Raw genomic sequence first — 20,838 nt, forward strand, 5'->3', positions numbered from 1 at the left:
TTTATAATTGACTTTCAACTTTCACACATCTTGCAACTGAGTGACACTGAATGTAATTACTGGAGCTCACGCCCTCGTCTTTTCATCTATTCTCATCTGGTCACCCTACTGTGAAGAGTTACGTCACATTTTCACATGTCACACAATTCTACGGTTAACGCGAGGCAAATTGACACTTTGCCAATTAGACTAGTTTTCTTTAGTGAAAGATGTATGAAACAGATAGTATATAATTGGTCTCCTGGGACTCTCCTATTTCAAAAAGTTATTTTATTCATTGGTTTCCCTCTGGGAGCACTTTGTCCACCACTACACATAGGAAAAATTTAGTGCATTTCCCGGAGGGGATGGATGTGCTCTGGTCAAACAGAAAACATGACAGGTTTGTCACAGTCACAGAGCACTAAGCCTGGAACAGCCCACACCCAGTAGCTGCAGCAATATGCCCCGCACAAGTATTTCATGTAATAAGATATAGCTACCAGGGGTCTTCAACATTTTTCAGCCCAAGGACACCTTAGCCGAGAAAGATGAAGCAGGGACCCCCACTACATATTGTATACAATTGGGTTGCAGATTAAACTATTTAATTGATCATCTTCATAGACTTGTTTGACTGTTTGTTTACACATTATAATATGTTGGATTCATGTTAATGCTCAAGTTCAAGGCTGCTCTTTTTTCTCCCTCTGAATCACGTATATCCCAAATGCATCAAATGACATTCTGAGCACTGGCATGGCCCCTTACACAATCTTATATCTCAGTGCAACAAATGCAATTCTTACATTAGACACCCATCTAAACATGGGGAAGCACTCGGGTGGTGATGTACCTGCCCACCAGACCACAACAGAGTCTAGGGGCTCGAATCCACTTCACCGGTGCATGGGATGAGTTGGACAGAGACACTACGTCCTCCCAGTCGGGGCTCCTCACTGGCAGGTGAGCCATGTTAGCAGTGAGCAGGCTAACATGGGGCATTTCCCCTTTTGGCATCAGGTGGAGCAGTGATGAAGCTATTAATTAACAGAGGCAGCTGTAGGGCATCAAAACATTGCCGGTATCATGGAAATGATTGCAGATCTTTGAATGTTTGAAACATTTTTACTCCAATCTTTGCTTCTGGGTGTCCCTGACAAAATATTTGGAGATCCACTCAGCACCACTGATATAGCAATATATACGTTTTTAAGGCCTCAGGACTTAATGGGTTAATGGCTGAGAAATCAAAAGGACACTGCCACTTCTCAAGAGGAGCTGAAAGGCTTGTAACCTAAGCCTCTGGTTGTGAACAGATTGATTCCATAAAACTCTGACCATTTCATTGTAGGCTAAGAGCACGGTGGAGAGTACAGACTGCAGATGGTCTAATACATGGGCCCATCTGCAAAATGTCACCCCTGCACAAATTAATTGCGTTTGGTTCGATGTTGTTTGCAGGCAACGGTGATAAGCCGCTCTGTACTCCAATGGATGAGTTGAGGGCATAAAATATGAGATGTCGATGACACTGCAAACAAAGCACCGTGTATAAATGAAATTCGACCATGCATTCAATTAGAAAATAAGCAAGATGCAAATCACATGTAGTCTGGCTGCCTGCGGCACGGATTATATTATGTCTGTTAGCTAGGTTGACTTTGGGTCATTCATAATGGTTAGTTCTTATCATGTTTAACCACTTAAACCCTCTAAGACCAGTGATTCTCTACCTGTGGGCCGGGGCCGACTAGTGGGCCGTGAGGATTCTGCAAGTGGGTCAAGTGGGTTTTAAGTATATATAATATTACAATAATATTTTACAATAATATATATACACATAATATCTTTTTTTGTCATAGTTTTTTTTTGTAGCAGGAACTTAAAGTATACTATTGTGTTTATACATCTGCTATTTTTGAAATTAGAAAAATATTGAAAATGTTAAAACTTTTGAATAGATATATTTTTTTTTAACGTAAATCTTCTCTTCCGGGGGTCCCTGGCACAAAACCTTTTCAGATGGGGGTCCACGGCCAAATAGGTATACATCTGGGGGTCCTTGACATGAAAAAGTCTGAACTACTGATCCACAGTAAGTGCAGGCATTGTGAGCTTGTAGATCTGCTATCATGCAACACTCCGGTATAATGAAGTAGCCTAGGGCATTAATTTACGACAATACATAAAAAGTTGAAATGTTTCTGCCCGACAGCGACAATATGGCACATTCATTTATGAAGGATTTTTGGCTTATATTTATTAGTATAAGCCAAAAATCTTGAGCCCGTGGGAGGTAGAGTCACAGACCTACACGCTTTTTTTTGGGCGAGCAGAGGAGCAAAAGGAAATCATAACGCGCATGTTTGTGTATGTGTTTGTGCTGTAAAGCAAAAAGTAGGTCTAAAGGAGGGAGATATCGGGGGGAGGAGATGCAATGGGGGGAAGAGGGGAACGTGAAGAGCAAGTGAATGTTTAATTTACTGTAGGAGATTGGGGTGAATACACATCAACAGGTAGAAGCCTAAATTACCACAGAATGGCTATTTGTATTTACAAAGCATTGTCTGTTGGATCCTGTGAGTAAATTGTAATTGTATTGTCTCCCTGCGCTCTCGGCTCCTACACTGACTGCAGGGAAGATTGAATTCCTCAAACTATTCCTTCAATGTCCTTCAATTGACCTTTTGTTTGTCTCAGACTGAATCTGTTTACTGTGAACAGCAAGATAAGGGACAATAGTAGATGATGTGGGAATGGTTCCATCATGTGTAAATTTGTGTCTTGTATGTCCATACTGTACAGCTGTACTGTACGTCGCTGAGATCTCCAAAGATGCCGTATAACACCATGGCTTTGTTTTATGGAAGTTAAAACTTTCAGGAATGCTGTACCAACAGCCCTGAAAGTTCAAACCTCTCCATTAAGGTGTAACCCATTAAGACCTGAGGCCGATTCTACAAATGTCTCCTAAATCGGTAGTTCTCAAATTGTTATTTAGCCGCGGACCCCCATCTCAAAATGCTTTGTACCAGGGACACGCAGAAGAGAAGATTTGTGTTTAAAATGTTTTAATGAAATGTTTTAATGATTCAACTTTTTTCAAACACTTTTTCAAAAATGTTCAAGAATAGCAGATATACAAGCTCTGTGAGCTTGTATATCTGCTATTTTTGAATAGCCAGCGTTAACATCTAAAATTACACAGACACTTTCCCCTTTAAAGTTTAAGAGTGACCTAAAAGCATGGCTCCGACCATTCAAATTGGACCAAATCTTTGTCACCATGATGAATTTAATCTGTATAGCATGTTTATTTTCTATATTGTTATGTAGTTGATTTTGTTGTACTGTTTTTTTGTCCAGTTGTTTGAGCGTTGAATATTTAATGGACCACAATGGAAACAGCTTCTGGCCTTTTTGTGTCATCCATTTGCTGTGTTGTTAATTTACTTGTTGTTGCCTGTGAAAAAAAAAAAAATCGTCAATGAAGTATTCAATCAAGCAATGTCCTGGATGATCTTCAGATATGTACCCCAGTTTAGAAAGAGAAGTAATGAATACAAAACAAATCAACGTCCATGTGAATATCAAAATAACCTTGGCTGTAATGAGTTAGTATTCAAGTTCTTGGTTGCGTGTAAGACAAAGTTAAGGAATGAGCCATGATTAATTGTAGGTCCAGGGATGATTAACAGTGGTGGAAAAGGTACTCAATTGTTTTACTTACCGGTAAGTAAAAGTATCAATACTGCAATGTAGAAACACTATGTTACAAGTAAAAGTTTGGTATCCAAAATGTCAGGAGGGATGTAGGCCTACTTAAGTATTGGCAGTACAAATATACTTCAAGTACCAAAAGTAAATTATTATGCAGAAGGTGCCATTTCACAAGTTTTCAAATATATAAAATGTATAAAAATCCTTTGAAAATAGTTGATCTACAACGCCTTGCTTTGCGACACGTTGTGAGCTATTTTCAAATAGTCAAAGTATATACGGCTGAAGTGGTTCATTTGTGTTTTGTAATAATAATTAAAAAATCTACAAAGTAACTAGTAACTAGGGATGTCCGATATTATCGGCCTCCCGATATTATCGGCCGATATTAGCATAAAAATTGATATCGGGAAAATATCGGTATCGGTTTTTGAAAAAAAAAAATTTTTTTTTTTTTTTTTTTTTTTTTGCTTTATAAATAAGTTACAGGAGTTCTTACTGTATATGGTGTGTGTGATATGAAATTTGAGCTTACCCTAATCACAATAATCCCCGCATATATCGGTATCGGTTGATATCGGTATCGGTAATTAAGAGTTGGACAATATCGGTATATCGGTTATCGGTAAAAAAGCCAATATCGGACAACCCTACTAGTAACTAAAGTTTTCAAATAATTGTAGTGGAGTAAAGTACAAGTTTAGTAGAAGAGTAAAGTAAAAATTATTGAAAATTGGAAATACTCCAGTAAAGTGAAAATACCTCAAAATTGTACTTAAGTATAGTACTTGAGTATGTACTTAGTTACTTTCCACCACTGATTAATAGGCTTGAGTTGAGAATGGATGCAATTCCACCTACTGTACTCGGCCAGCCAAGTGCAGTACAACGTGTCTCAAGGAAGGTGAGTATTAATATGACTGGGGGATGCATTTAGGTTAACATACCGTGGGATGAGCACATGAAAAATGGAAGGGGCATCACAGCAGGGAGAGATAGTGTTCAGACTAAGGCGGAAAATTGGGAGTGAGTCTGCAGTTCTGACTGCAATGGGGGAGTTTGTTCCACAAGTTTGGAGGCCAGCTGGGAGAAGAGGTTGACTGACATTGGTTTGCCAAGGTGAAGGGAGTGCTTGTTTGTTAAGTTCTTACTTTTGATGAATGTCATTGTTGCGTAAACCATTCCTTATTTACTCCATCGGTCTGATTGAGTAACACTGCGTAACAGAGTACGAGCTGAAACGGATAGATAGATAGATGTTTATTGCCGTTGCATTTAAAAACACAAGACTGTGTTAATAACTCAACTCCTCTGTCAAAACATCCCTGTGTGATAAGATGTGTTAAATGGGATCTCAAAGCCATGAATCCAAACAATTCAAAGTGAAGCTAAACACTTGGTAAAATGTTCATGAATTTTGGTGTTTTTGTGTACTTGATCACACTACAGTGTCACACAAAAGCATCAGCAGATCTACAAGTTTGGAATGTGTTTTGAGCTTGGAGATTGGCTACTTTTGCTGTTTTTGAATTTGAATCCTGAAAAGTAACAGTTTCGGACATATGAGGTTTCCACCCGACAGAATATATAATATATATATAATATATACGATATGTATACGTTTTTCAGGGGAAAAAATCCTGTTAAGATTTAGAAGACATTTTTAGAATCGGCCTCAGGTCTTAGTTAATGGGTTAAGACAGAGAGACTCGGGGACCTTGAAGGAGACTTACAGTATAATGAACTAAAAGAATTGTGATTCATTGTGACCTTGTAGATCTGCTATTTTTGAAAAACTTTTAAAGTAAAAGTGAAAGTAGTCAAGTGTGTCTGAGTTTTATAAATATTAAACCAAATCAAAATATTAACACGATTGTTTTGGGGGGGGGGGGCTAGTGAAAGTTACAGGTATGGTGTGTATGATATGAAATATTTGACCACTTCACTTTTCCCCAAATAATTTAAGCCGTCTATTAGCATTGTTATATACTCTCACTCAGTAAGAGAGACTCTGTTGTAGGTGGAAATGCCCTCATCCATATTTTCTCCTCAGGGGGTTTGACCACCAATAGATCTCACATTACACACAGACATGGAACACTGGCATATGCAGGGAGTGGAATGTTCACATTTCCCAAATGGAAGCTGTTTATTAGTATTTTGCCAATGATACGCCGGGAGCAGTGCCAGAGTTAACTCTTTATAGTACCATATCGGGTGGAAACCCGTAAGAAGAGGTGAAAAGGGAGTATGCATGCGCTTGGTGAGCAATCATAGACATAAAGCTAAACGACTCCTCCGGCTCTGAGGCGACTATCTCAGGCGCGCACCAGCTTCCGCCCTCCCTCGGGAAATTTCCGCGTGCGTCACAGAAGGGGACGTTCGCTAGGCCTCTGATTGTCCCCTTCTGTGACGCACGCGGAAACCTCCCGAGGGAGGGCGGAAACAATACAAGGTATTGCGATACAGGTCGCTCCAATGAACTGCAGAGACCAATGAGGTATCTAGGTTTCTATATCTATGAGCAACTCCATACAAGTGGATGGGCGGGGATTTCCGGTGCCCTCTCTATTATTTTTTCGAAACTAACCTGGCCAGGCGCACACACGCACATGTCCACTCAATGAGGAGAGCACTCAGACGCACTCAGAGACGCTAAGACAATCAGTGATCCGTCTCAATTTGAGACAGATATTTGTGGACAAAAAGTATTATACTGTTCCTCTCTCTCTTTCGCTCTTGCTCTCCCTCTCCCTCTCCCTCCCTGTCAGTCCGGTTTCATTTCAAAATTCGTAAAATACTTGATAACTGAAGCTGCTAATTTCACTTTGATAACCAGTCATTCAAGGCTACTGGATTGTTAGGGCAGGCTGGGAGGAGTTGTGGCTCTTCTTGCAAAGGTTGTTTTTGGCAATGTCCCTCATGATCAATGCAACACGGTTGTGTCCCACTGTTGTAGGGTAATACATGATCAATGCAACAAGGTTGTGTCCCACTGTTGTAGGGTAATACATGATCAATGCAACAAGGTTGTGTCCCACTGTTGCAGAACATTGGTTCTCACACTGTGGGGCCCTTAATGAAAATGGCCTTGACAGTATTGTTGCTTTGGGAATGTATTGCTTGCTTGTTTTAAGAATAAAAATGTATTTCCTAAGAGGACGGAGAACTCAGAGAAGCAGATAGATACACTGTGTACACAGGCGTGCACTCAAGCACGCATAGTGGTGGAAAGTAACTAAGTATACGTACTCAAGTACTGTACTTTTAATTTGACTTTATTGGAGTGTTTCCAATTTTCTATACTTTTTCTTCAACTCCACTACATCTCAGAGGCAAGTGTTGTACTTTTACTCCACTACAATTATTTGAAACTTTAGTTACTAGTTACTTTGAAGATTTTGATTATTATTACAGAACATACATTAACCACTTCAGCCCTATTTAAATTTTGTCTATTTGAAAATAGTCGATCTACATGCTCACAACGTGTCGCAATGATTTTATACATTTTAGACATAACGATGACTTCTGCTAATGACTACTTTTACTTTTTTGATGCCAATACCTTTGTACTTTTACTCAAGTAAATTTTGATTACCGGACGTTTTACTTGTAATCAGTAGTCTAGAGTATTTCTAGATTGCATGATTTGTACATTTACTTAAGTAAAACATTTTCCACCACTGCACGTGCCCATAGTTTGTAGAGAACCTCAGTAGATCCTCACTAGGGATCTCATAGCCTACATCTCTCCTCATAACAGCATCACAAAGACAAAATGAGAAAATGAACAGAGGTCAAATGAAAAATATTTTCATTTCATTTCTGAATCTGGTAAAGAACATCTTCCTCCCATTAAAACCGGGAAAGCATCTGTGTCATTTCAGATTTTAGCACTGGCTATTCAAAAATAGCAAATCTACAAGCTCACAGCGCGGCAAGATTCTGCTATTTTCGAACATTTGTGAAAGTGCGTGAACTACTGATTTAGAAGGCATTTGTTGACCTCAGGTCTTAATGGGTTATGGCTGACAACATTTATATTGTAGAAATAAGTTCCTGATTTCAAATCTATAGTGGATTTGCATAAGTACATCATGTTTTGATATGTATTTTTGTTGTATCATTGTTTGGTGTATTGTTAGTTGTTTGAATGTTTTTAACATTTAATGTTTTAAAATTAACATGCTGTAGCCTACTTTTGAAACTGTCAATACAATATTTGATCAATCAAGTACAATCTATAACACAACAAAAATCTAAAGGCATATACTTGTTTGGGTAATTAGATGATTTTCCCCCCCTCCTAAAATGTGTCTGTGATGGCTGGATTGGTTTGTCTGTGAACAGCAATTTGTTTCTCAAACGTTTTCATGTCAAGGACTACCAAATTAATTATTTGGTGGCGTACCCCCATCTAAAAATAATTATTTGTGCCCTGCAAGATTTGTGTTGTTAAAATGTTTATTAGATTATTGTTTTTTAATATTAGATCTACAATCCCACAAGGCATCACAATATAGGGGTTAAAGTGGTTCAATTGATTTGCATGCTATGTTGACATATTTGCCTGGGAACCCCCTGTAACCCCCTCATGGACCCCTGGGGGGCCCCAGACCCCACTTTGAGAACCACTGGTCAATAGGGCTTTTTATTGTCAAAAAAACTAAAAGGAATATCTTCATAATCTTCTCTTCTGGGGGTCCCTGGCACACAGCATTTTCAGATGGGGGTCCACGACCAAATATATATCAATTTGGGGGTCGTTGACATGAACAGGTTTGAGAACTACTGATATACAGTACAGTATGGTGATTAGATTGGTTGTGTTCCCCTCTGGCTATTGCTATGATGCTGATACTCTACTATTTGCTGTTTCCGTTGTGTACGTATTAGCCCCCAGTGGTGGACCCGCTGGACCGTAACAAAGTGCTCTTACTTGAGTACAGTACTTTTTTCTTTTCTTTCTGTTTGAAATGTAGTGGAGTGAAAGTAATTTGGTATCCGAAAATACAAATACTCAAGTAAAGTGCAGCTTCTCAAAAAATGTACTTGCAGTACTCAAGTAAATGTAGCCTACCTAGTTAGGAACTGTCCACCACTGATTTGTGTCTAGCGATTGATTAGCTTTAAAGTGAATCCCTGTAGGGAGTTCTAATTGAATGTAATTCGACAGCATATTTATGCAGCACGTTTGTATTGGTCTGACCTACTCTTCACCACGTACCACAATAGAGTCTATTGCCCTGCAAAGCCAAAATGCAGTATACGGGGGGGGGGGGGGGATCACTGAAAAATGGGTTTGAAAGTGATTCAACTGGTTAGCCAAATGAGATATCTGCATATATGTGATATTACTAAATGATAATAAATGTACATCTGTTCTTGAGGTAATTGTTCATCCCCCAAAATCACGAAGGCTAATTTGACCTTTGGGATACACAAATGAGTGGGTGTGTCCAAAAACATAGTTAGGCTACTGCACTTTGGCTTGGCAGGGCATGAGCTATGTGCTTATGTCATGAATGAAAAGGACAGTAAGCATATAGTTGACTTATACTGCCCTCTTGTGTTGAAACAGCCAAAAAACAACACTCAAACACATTCCTTATTGATTATGTTAAACCATTTCACAAGCAATGTGATTATATAAGTAAAATTTTACATTTAACACCCTAATTAATGTAAGACACATTCATATATTATAATCTATTAACCCACTCCATTTCCAGGTCACTACATAGCCCCATATGAGTGCAATTTTGGTTTGGTGTGACTGATGGCAGTCTGTGTTTGTGTCATCAAAAACAGAGTTTTTGCCAGTTTTGGTGCGGATCGGAGCAAGGGTGCCCCTCGCAAGTCCAGATGTTACGTTTGTGACATCCACCCACCACCAACCCATAAGGCAATTTTAATTTAAGGTACCCTAAGGGTCCATTTGGTTTCATGTGTACGCTCTCAGAGCAATTTAGCTGACGATCCCCTGGAACCGCGAATGGCGTTAATACCGCTAACATTTTAAACAAATATTTTTTTGTTTTGTTTTTTCTTTACATTATTTGAAAATGTTTGCCTATGATGAAAGTGGGTGTGAAAAAGGGACTTGAACCTTTAAATCTGGTCAATCTTTACACTCAAGACGAGAGTTAAATTAATATTCTGTACTGTAGATGTGACAGTATGAAATGTTGCAACATGGCTGTGACACCTCTGCATGTCCATGTTCATTTTAGACAAACTGCCTTAACTGATGGGCAGAAACCTCCTATCTCCATGCTGTGTTTCAACTTTTTTCTTTTTCTTTTTTAAATGAATGCCTTACTTTGGCATACTCTTGTCACACAAAAGTGGCAAAAATAGCCGATCTACAAGCTCACAACGCCTTGTGAGCTGATCTGCTATTTTTGATTAGAAAAGTATATAAATAGCAGCTGCTTGTATTTTGGAGATAGGCCAACAAGGTTTCCTTCCACCCGACAGTGTCACTGGTTAATATCGACACCTCTGCAGTCCACGCTCATTTTAGACAAACATGTAATGAGTGTCAGTATTAAATGCAGACACAAATGGAAAACACTGTTAAAAACCCACAAAGTGACAGAAGTCAAAGCCAGGATATGATTCTAGTCTAGTCACAGGAACTGTGGATAGGCGTGTGCTTCAATGATTATGTTTAATAACAAAAACTGATGAATGTGGAGGAGATAATGAAAGCCACGTTGCTTAACTTCTCTTTACACGCTTCCTGCCTCATACTGTAGCACTGTTGCTCATATCGTTGCTGTCGTGTTGAAACCTTTCCTTTTTTTTATTATTATTTTGTATTTTCTTTTTGTATTTTAAAATAGTGAAAGTAGTTTTGCCTTGCATGATGAAGTAGGGCATTTATTATTATATTGTTTGTTTCATGGACTGACTAATTGGAGAAAAAAATGATCACTCAAAAGTTTATTAAAAACAAAATATTCTACAGTTAACTTCACCCACTTTGAAGTGAAAAAGTGAAAGTTTATTAAAGTGTTCATCTAATGTACATCAACTTTAAAGGCAGGGCAACAGATCATTTGAAACGCTCAAAAAGATGTGAAGGGGGGGGATTACTTATGTCACAATTAACATAATAATAGCATTAAATAATCTGGAAAAATACATTATGTTTTATAAATGTTGGAAAAGGGTCTTTGAACAGGCAAATCTGCCCCGCCCCCAACTTTTAGTTGAGCAGTTTTGAGCAGTTTTGAGCAGCCTGGTTAACTCACCTAAACTACCTATAAACAAATATAAGCACACTTATGTCATAAATATGCATTTCATTTCTACATTTTTAAATGATAGACTAGACATTTACTATGTTCATTGATAGGCCAGTATTTTACCTTTTACAGTCAATACAGTGTACATCTAGCAGCCTCCTCTACTGGTGATGTCACTGTGCTCTTCCATTCTGTTACTGTATAGAGGGTCACCTTGTCAAAAAACTCTCATTTTAAGTCATTTTCATATAATTATATGAAAAAAAGGACCTGCTAGTGTAAGGGATATGGACTACATCGTTGCTGTCGGAGAGAAACCTCTTATCTCCATATTTTAACTTTTGTATGTTTTTTCATAAATTAATGCCCTACTTTGTCTTACTACAGTGTCACACAAAAGTAGATAAGATAGCCGATCTGCAAGCTCAAAACATGTCGAAATATGACTATTTTTTTTAATTGAATTCTGTTTTGGACAGAATGAGGTTTCCACCCGACAGTGACAATGTGAAAATATCAAAAGTTTCTCCTTATCTGTTGCCCTACATTTAATCGAGCCGTCTTTTTGTTTGTGCGTACCGCACAACATTATATGGCTGGCATCTCACTGCATGTGAGCTACTTCCCGCTTTTTGACACAGCCTGTATCGCCTGGATCCACTGCTTCCTCTCCTCGGTTGTAGCGGCCTGGAAGAAGTAGTGCCTCTCATCTGAGGTTATGATCTCGAAGAGATTGCCGTCGACGTCGTACTTCTTAGCTGGGAACGGATAAAAGGGACTGCGTTGAAGACGTTGGTTACACTTTACTTAAGGGTTGGGTCTATAATGCATTATAATTGCATTTATAATGCATTATACCGCACTTATGAGGCTTTGTAACACTTGTTATGAATGTTTATAATTATGCGTAACAACTTATAACAACGTTTATGAAGTATTAAATGTTCTGGATGCATTATTAGCTCAGTGGAACAACACAACGACCATATCTTAGTCAGTTATAAAGTGTCTTTTAAAAGCTGTTATAATTTATTATAAATGTGCTTATAATGCATTATAGAACCGACCTTAAAGGAATATTTCACTCTCAAACATGGTTGGGTAATTTTAACATGGCTTTTGTGAACACCCCAGACATAGATATTTGATATTAATTTTAGCAGACATGCCCCCTTCTTATATAAACCCATTGTAACTTCAAGCTCCATTTTAACCATGTTAGATTAATTGAAAGCCGTCCTTGGTTTTGGTGACTGATATTGTCCTTATTTTTGAGGGGACCGTGTTTTTCAATACTTTTTTTTCTATAAAACTATAAAAAAATAAATAAAAAAAAGTAATTTGAAAAAACATGGTCTCCCCATGCATTAGAAGGACAATATCAGTCCCCAGAACCATGGACAGGTGTTTTCAATTAATCTAAGTTTAAAGTTACAACGTTTGTATAGGAAGGGGTTGTGTTTGACAAAATTAATATTACATAACTATATACTGAATCAAGCAAATTAAAAACAGTCTGGGGTGCTCACAAAAACCTGAGTAGATGTTAAAACATGTTTGAAAGTGAAATATCCCTTTTACAGTTTTACCAAGACGTTTAGGGAGCTGAAATGAACCACTTGTCATACTGTAGGCTATATAGTATTTCCTGGTCACGGTCTGTCTGTCACAGTGGGAGGACATGGTAGCTGGGTATGTGCAGTATCTCGTAGCAACAGAATCACTCACCATCTGGAACAAACTCCACTGCTGTGATCACAGAGCCACGGAGATGGATGGAGCCCAGAGGGTACTCCTCACCCTGAGACCAGAGAGAGAGAGAGAGGGAGAGAGAGGTTTTAGAGAGAAAGAAAGTGTGGGAGAAAGAGAGAGAGAGAAGGTGTGATAAAGTGAGTGAGAGGAAATGTACTGAAGCCATTCTCTTTCACACATTGCATACAACATATTTCATTGCATACAGTATATGTCATTGCATACAACACATTTCATTGCATACAACACATTTCATTGCATATAGCACATTTCATTAGATACAGTATATTTTATTAAATACAGCATTTTTTTCCCTTTTTACCCCCTAAAATTTAGAGTAGACAATTTTTGTTACCCCTTTTTCTCCCCAATTTAGTCGTTATGCCAATTAATTCCTCCCACACACATTTGTGTGTTGTCACTGCTGTTGTATCCTACTGACTCACCTGCCAGTGAGGAGCCCCCACCAGGAGGACGTAGAGCCTTCATCCAATCCTCCCGCCCAACACTCCCCGCTGACAGGTGCCGCCCCAACCCATAGGAGTACATGCAATGACCGATATCACCCTCCCCGCCCGGCATACCTCCCCCGAACACGGGCCAATTGTGTTTGTGTGGACGCTCGACGCACCACGGTGGATTCAAACTCACAACCTCCGTGGTGGTGGGCAGTGACTTTACCACTGCGCCACCCGAGCATATTTAACATACAGCATACTTAATTGCATACAGCATGTCGTTGCTGTCGGGCAGAAACCTCTTATCTCCATATTTTAACTTTGTGTGATTTTTCGTAAATTAACGACCAACTTGATCATACTATAGCGTCACACAAAAGTATCAAAAGTAGCAGATCTACAAGCTCGAAAACGTGGCGCGATGCAATGCGTTTTGAGCTTGTAGATCTGCTACTTTTGCTATTTTTGAATTTGAATCCTGAAAACATCCTGTTTTGGACATATTTGGAGGTTTCCACCCGACAGCAACGATATGTCATAGCATACAGTATCTCATAGCAAATGTTCTCTAGCATAGAGAACATTTCATTGCATACAGCATATTTAATTGCGAAACAGCATATTTCCAGCATTTGCAAATACATATATTTTTACCTTTGCGGGATCATAATAATGCATGTACGCGGGGTCATCTCTCAGTATGAACTTCCGCACCTTCCAGTTCTTCCTCTTATGTCCCTGTGAGGTGCATGACAGCAATTTATTATATTTTTGCATTTTCAGGCCATGGTTTGTGGAAGGGTTATGACCTCAAATTTGGCGCTGTCGACATGTGCAATGAATCTAAAAGTGATCTGTGCACTAGTTTCAGCTCTTTCACTTTTGTGCTTTTCTTATCTACATTACATTTTACAGTGAAACCTAAAGAACCCGAATAGAAAATACACTGAAAATAAATGAAGCATAGCGTTAGTTCATGCAGGACACGGTAGTCTCGCACGCCTCAGCTGTAATCGGCTGTCAGTCAGCTGATGTGAACATCAGCCTAGCCTCCTATTACCCATTCACAGCTCTGCCGGTCATTACGTCACACATTCATACTCCATTCACAGCTCACGCAAAGAGGTTCCTTTAAATACGGCTTTGCAATCACTAGGTCTCTGCTTGTCTTGCTGCTTCACTGCCTGCTTCACTGCCGCTTAACTGCCTCCTCCACCCCAGCCTCCACCTTTTGATCAGAGTCTGGCATAGGCTCAAATACTTGTGATATTCTATCTGCTAATTCAAACTAATATGTCAATGTATTGCTTATTGTTTGATATTGTATCCCTATGGGGGTTTTGCTTAACATTGCCTGATTTAGCTTAGCATGCTGCTTGGACAAAATGCTGGGAATATCTCCAAGAGCGGGGCCTTTAACGTCAAGCTGAACTGTATTCCATTTGTAAATGGTTAAATCTACTTTGACGTGAGTGTTCCTGACTGAATCATAATTACTGAAATGACTGAATCATAATTGTTGTTATTGCTGCTACAAAGGTTGAGGAACCGAAACCAAATAATTTAACTCTTGTGTAAGCGTGCACAGCTGTCAACTCGGGAAAGGATACATGTAATTTTAGAATAGCAGACATACAATGTGAGAACTACTGATTTAGAAGGCATTTGTAGAATCGGCCACAGGTTTAAATGGGTTAAAAGAGGCTGAACTTGGCTAAAGCTTCCCTTCCGTTCTTACACACTTTGACGTGTCGCTAGAAGTGTGAGACAGATATCCAACTTCATAGAACGATAGTTTGACGGTGGTTTTGCAGTTTTCTCTGTCTCACCTGTTTTAGTAAACATCCCTGTTTTACGATGTTTCCTCTGAACTCCTCCTTCAGAAGCACGTCCTCGTCACTGGAGTAACCCTCGCAGAAAAACCCACTGTCCGCCTGTGACACCAGATAGACAGCTGTGTGACCTTCTACTGCACTTATAGGCCCTACAGGTAGCTGTTCAGACTGGCAGCCCCACTATGATCTGATTTCCTGATTTCCTATACCCAGATTGGAGTCGGATGTTTTTTTTTGGAGTCTGAACAAGGCTAAGGAATGTGATTCAAATCTGATTAGCAAAAACCTCTTTCCATGTGGGTTTCCTTTTTCTGTTCAGACTCCTTAAAAACAATCTGGATAGGCCACTAATCCGATTTTGGGACTGGATTTGGGTCAGTCTGAACAGGGCCCTCTTGGTTTTTTTCCACATTGTCCAATCAAAAAACATACATACTTTACATACAATGTACAATTGTTTATCCCTGTAATAAATGTTAGTGGTACTGTGTATACTCATTTTGTGTGATGAAGTTACGTCCCCTCATAAATGTCAGTGGTACACTAATTTGATATTGTTAAAATTATGTACCCTGTGATAAATGTTAGTGGTACACATCCCTCTATGTCATGATTTGAAGTTACATTCCCTGTGATGAATTGCAGTGACTTCATGTGTCGTTAAATTACATTTCCGGTTGATAGATGTTATTGGTAATAGATTTCAGCTGATGCTTACAAAGAAGTAGAGAGCATCTGGCTCATCTAATAGGACAGACTCTGCGCCTCCCTCTGCTCCTTGCTTGGACAGGTCCCCCGCCGGCAGGAGGAAGCCCTCGTTCATGAGGCCTGTAGCCAACATGAGGGCCTCTGGCTTGTTCCTCGCTTTCCCCTTTGAAATCAGCCACTCCACCACTGTGGCACCTGTGTGTGTGCAAGGTGGGGGGTGGAGGAGGAAGAGAAGTTATTTGTAAGTTCTTTTGACCACGTACAAGGGCTGTGAATAGAATAGGCAGCGGTGTAAAGTAACTAAGTACATTTACTCAAGTACTGCACTTAAGTATGATTTTGGGGTACTTTTACTTTGCTGGAGTATTTCAAATGTTTGATACTTTTACTTCCACTCCACTAGATCTCTATTACTAAACTACAATTATTTGAACACTTTAGTTACCAGTTACTTTATAGATTTGGATTATTATTATTACAGAACATACATTAACCACTTCAGCCCTATATACATTACGGACAATAGCAGATCTACAAGCTCACAATGCGTCGCATCGCGACGCATTGTGAGCTTGTAGATCTGCTATTTTCAAAAGTTTTTATACATTTCATACATTTGCAAACTTGTGAAATGGGACATTCTGCATAATGACTACTTAATACTTTTGGTACTTTAAGTACATTTTGATACCAATACTTTTGTACTTTTACTCAAGTAAATGTTGAATTCCGGACTTTTACTTGTAACTTAGTGTGTATACAGTATATTGCAGTATTGATACTTCTACTTAAGTAAAACATGTGAGTACTTTTTCCACCACTGTGGCACCTGTGCAGTGTGCAAGGTGGGGGGAAGGAGGAAGAGAAGTGATTTGTAAATTATTTTGACCACGTACAAGTGCTTTGAATAGAATAGGGAGAAGTGGTGTGTAGTACCAGTGAAGCAGTGATTGTAGACTTTCTTCTCCTTCTCCAGTTTTAGTTCTTTAACTCCGTTATCCTGGTCTTTCATCAGTAGGTACAGCTCGCTGAGGAAGAAAAGCAGCACTCAAACTCCAGTCATTAACACTCAAACTCCTATATTTTTAATAATAAGATAACTTACTGCCCTGATACTCATACATATTCCACTCGTGGGGCTGGAGGTGGATTGATAATGTTAAGTCTAATTCAATGAAGAGGGCTGTACTTTATAGGTCAATTGCACACTGGAATCGATGTGCGTAGCATCAAAGGAAACGTTTTTCTTTTTAAAGGAAACTTTAACATTCTATATTATACCTTATACATTATTCTTACATACCGGATTGACAGTGCCATTTTAAATCCGCTGTATTCCTGTTGGTTTCTTTTTTCTTTTTAAAGAGATTTTTTTGTATGTGATACTTGATTTTTGAAAGTATTTCTAAAATATCTATTTCTAACGTAGTGCCTTTTTTATTATTATGTTTTAAAATCTTTCAAAATAGTGAAAATAGCAGATCTTCAAGCTCTGATAGATTGTCTATTAACACTACTTTTGTGCGAAATATGGAGATACAAGGTTTCTGGCTGACAGCAACACTATATATCTTCTCTGTTGAGTGGAAACCTCATTATGTCCAAAACTCTTACTTTTCAGGATTCAAATTCAAAAGCAGCAGATCTACAAGCTCAAAACGGGTCGCTTCGCGCCACTTTTCAAGCTCATGGATCTGCTACTTTTGATGCGTTTGTGTGACGCTGTAGTATGATCAAGTAGGGCGTTAATTTACGAAAAAAGACTACGTTAAATAAAATATGAAGATAAGAGGTGTCTTCCCGACAGCAATGATGTATTGCTTCCTCAGCCAAGGAACATTTGACAGAACCAACAGTACCTCAGGTTGACTGTGTCAGGCAGACGGATGGAGCGCCTCGTGGACTTCCTGGCAAACTTCTTGCCCCCCGCCAGGCAGGTCAACGCCCGCTTGACGTCTTTGACCCAGGACTCTCTCTCTTCCACGTGCGTGGCTTGGAAGAAATGATCCTGTTTCTTCTCCGTGGTTATTTTGAACACCATCTGAAATAACAACATTGCTTTGTTAACCCGCATTCAATCCGGGAACGCATCTGTGTCATTTTAGATTTTAGCTATAACCATTATTTTATACTTTGGCTTTTCAAAAATAGCAGATCTACAAGCTCATAGCACGGCACAGAGTGCTATGAGTTGTAGATCTGCTATTTTTGGCTAAAGTTCTCCTCAGATTAAGGATGCTGTAGGGTTCCAGTGGTTAATGCAACACAAAAAAAAATAACCTATCACACAAAGATCTGGCGGCCCCCCTGTAGTAACTCTGAGGACCCCCTAAGGGTCCTGGACCCCCTGTTTGAAAACCCCTGCAGTACTGTATCCACTCTATTCAGATTTCCCTGTCCTTGGCTTCCACAAATACGCATCCACATAATAAACCATTGAGACAATTGTTCTTACCGTCCGCTTGCCGAAAGCTTGGCATGGACTGGTGAGGGTTGCACCCTTCAGTGGGATCATTCCTTTGGGAGAGTTGTCAGTCTTCTTTTTAAAGAATTCCACCCCATCTTCTGAGAGCACCACCCACACCGCTTTCCAGGAGTTCAGCACTGTACCCTGAGGGGGGATTAATCGCACAGATGGTTAACAGAAAGTGATGGGAAAATTACTCACATTTTGTACTTAAGTAAAAGTACCGATACCACTAATGTAGAAATACTCTGTTACATATAAAAGTCGGGTGTTCAAAATGTACTTGAGTAAAAGCACAAATAGTATTCACATCAAAATCTACTGAAAGTAGAAGTAACCTACTCATTATGTCATACCCCCACAGCACAACAGCAACTTCCCCTTAAACAGCTGCATGTGTGTTTGCGTTATACTGTATCCACGTGGGTTACAGTACCCAGACTATATATTAAAATGTATAGCCTAAGTATACATAGGGCAGTGCGTCACTTTGTGCCGCGCTGCGAGCTTGTACATCTGCTGTTTGTGAGCTACTGTCTTTTGTTCCATTCTCTCTCTCTCTCTCCATTTCACTTGGACTCAATCAAGTTTTGCCTCCCCCTCCCGTAAATGAATCCCCTTCTTTATCATACTACAGTGTCACACAAAAGTAGCAAAAATAGAAGATCTACAAGCTCAAAATGTGTCGCATGAGCTTATCTGCTATTTTGTTTTGCAATAAAAAAAAAAATGTAATCCTAAGTAACAGTTTTGGACATATGAGGTTTCCACCCGACAGTAACGATGTGTCATCCCTCCATGATGAGGTCATCCCCCTCCCATATGATCTGGGTATCCAAACTGTAATAGTTTCCCCTTCATCCACCCACTCCCTGAATCCACCACTCTTTCTTTTTTGCTCTCTCACTTTGGGTTATCTTCTTTATCTACAATTCTTTTATCATTACTTTATGGCTGTGGTTCCCAAACGTTTTAGCTCAAGACCCAAGAGATAAATTAGACGTTTGCCCTGGACCTAAACTAGTGAAAATAGCAGATCTACAATGGCAGATGGGGGTCTGCGGCCAAATGTATATCAATTTGGAGGTCCTTGACACGAAAAAGTTTGAGAACTACTGGTTTAGTGTAACGGTGTGATGCACACTGTATGGTTTCAACCTGGAACCAGAGTCTCAAAAAGCTTCTTTTTTTTTTTTTAGCTCTTATTGACTAAAAAGTGCAACCCAGTGTAACCTACTGTACTGTACTGTAGTTACTTACTACTTAATTACTAACTTACTTACTGTAACCCATTGTAACCTACTGTACTGTACTTACTTACTTATGAATTACTACTGTAACTTACTTACTCTAACCAAGAACCAATTCCATGACTTAAAACGTAGAGAAACAAACCCACAACTTGTGAAATAAGTTAGAAGGTTCACTGTTCACTTAGTTCTTGTCGTCAAAGAGACACATTGATATAGTGTATTGGCAATGAAGAGCAAAGCAAGAGTGCAAACTGATCAACCTGCTGTTGATTCAGCTAACCGTATACCCAAGACCCTAGCATCCAGTGCTGAAGAACTGTCATCCTGTTAAACTAAAATAGAAGTTTGCCCATGAGACCACATCCGTATTGCTCAGTGGCAAGCCCAAGCACCTCCAGGAAAGGTCCGAGAGTCCTTATATTAGTGACCCAAGATCGGATATAATAATTGTACACTTATTTGTCTTACCTTTTTGACTAAGTATCCCTCTTTGATCTGTTTTGGTTCCATGGTTCAGGTCGTCTGGGTACTGTAACACACGCGAATACATACAATATAACGCAAACACACATGCAGTGGTTTTAGGGGAAGTTGCTGTTGTGCTGTGGGGGTATGACACAATGTGGGCGGTTGAGCCCAGCTTCCTCTTGTCTGCAGTATAAATACATGTTGGCTATCACTCATTCTGCACTTATATTTAGTTGGCCTGGTTTGTGTGAGCAAATACCTTACTGTACGCAAAACATTTTTGTACAGTATGCTGTTCACTTGTTGCGTCAGGGTAACACTTTAGAATAACTATACCGTATAAATAGTAGACACCTGAGTTGAGTCACAATGCGTCACAAAGGCATCTCAACACAATTGTGAACTTGTAGATCTGCTATTTTTGGCGAATGTTCTTCCCAGAATAGAGATGCAAGTGGTTTATAGTTCATTAACAAACTTTTGATGTACTTTAATGTACTATTAATGTTAATGTTTATAGTTGATTAAACTTTATAACTTTAAACCCTCTGTTCTTCCAACTCTTAGGCAAGGCAAGGCATGTTTGCTTGTTTTTGTTATTTGCACTTTTCAACCACAAGGCAATTCAATATCTATGGTATGGTTTAAAAATTACAACTAAATATAAAAGGACATTTGAACACTATAAAAGGACATTTGAACACAATAAGACTAAAATTGCGGTGCAGAGTAGACAAATAATTTAAGAAATGTCACAAACATCAAATTGTTTTTACCTTGACATCTTTATTCTTTTCTATACATTAAAAATGAGATGTTCAGCCCTCGGGTGGCACAGTGGTAAAGTATCTGCCCACCACCACGGAGGTTGTGGGTTCGTGGTGTAGTCTATACGAACACAATTGGCCCGTGTTCGGGGGAGGGAAGCCGGACGGGGAG

General features: G+C 39.3%; 1 protein-coding gene across 1 annotated transcript; it reads right to left on the reverse strand.

Moving 5' to 3' along the window:
• Positions 1–10,568: 10,568 nt before the first annotated feature.
• Positions 10,569–20,036, reverse strand: plek (pleckstrin). Its single transcript, XM_084075916.1, has 9 exons — positions 19,900–20,036; positions 18,167–18,322; positions 17,571–17,752; positions 16,648–16,739; positions 15,722–15,906; positions 14,998–15,102; positions 13,823–13,906; positions 12,687–12,759; positions 10,569–11,716 (listed from the first exon to the last, which is right to left on the reverse strand). Exons 1-9 carry the CDS (start codon positions 19,939–19,941, stop codon positions 11,577–11,579), a joined length of 1,059 nt encoding a protein of 352 aa, XP_083932042.1. The 5' UTR covers positions 19,942–20,036; the 3' UTR covers positions 10,569–11,576.
• Positions 20,037–20,838: the final 802 nt, after the last annotated feature.

Source organism: Gymnoscopelus microlampas (genome assembly GCF_963454915.1).
Source record: "Gymnoscopelus microlampas genome assembly, chromosome: 13".
Classification (NCBI taxonomy): Eukaryota; Metazoa; Chordata; class Actinopteri; order Myctophiformes; family Myctophidae; genus Gymnoscopelus; species Gymnoscopelus microlampas.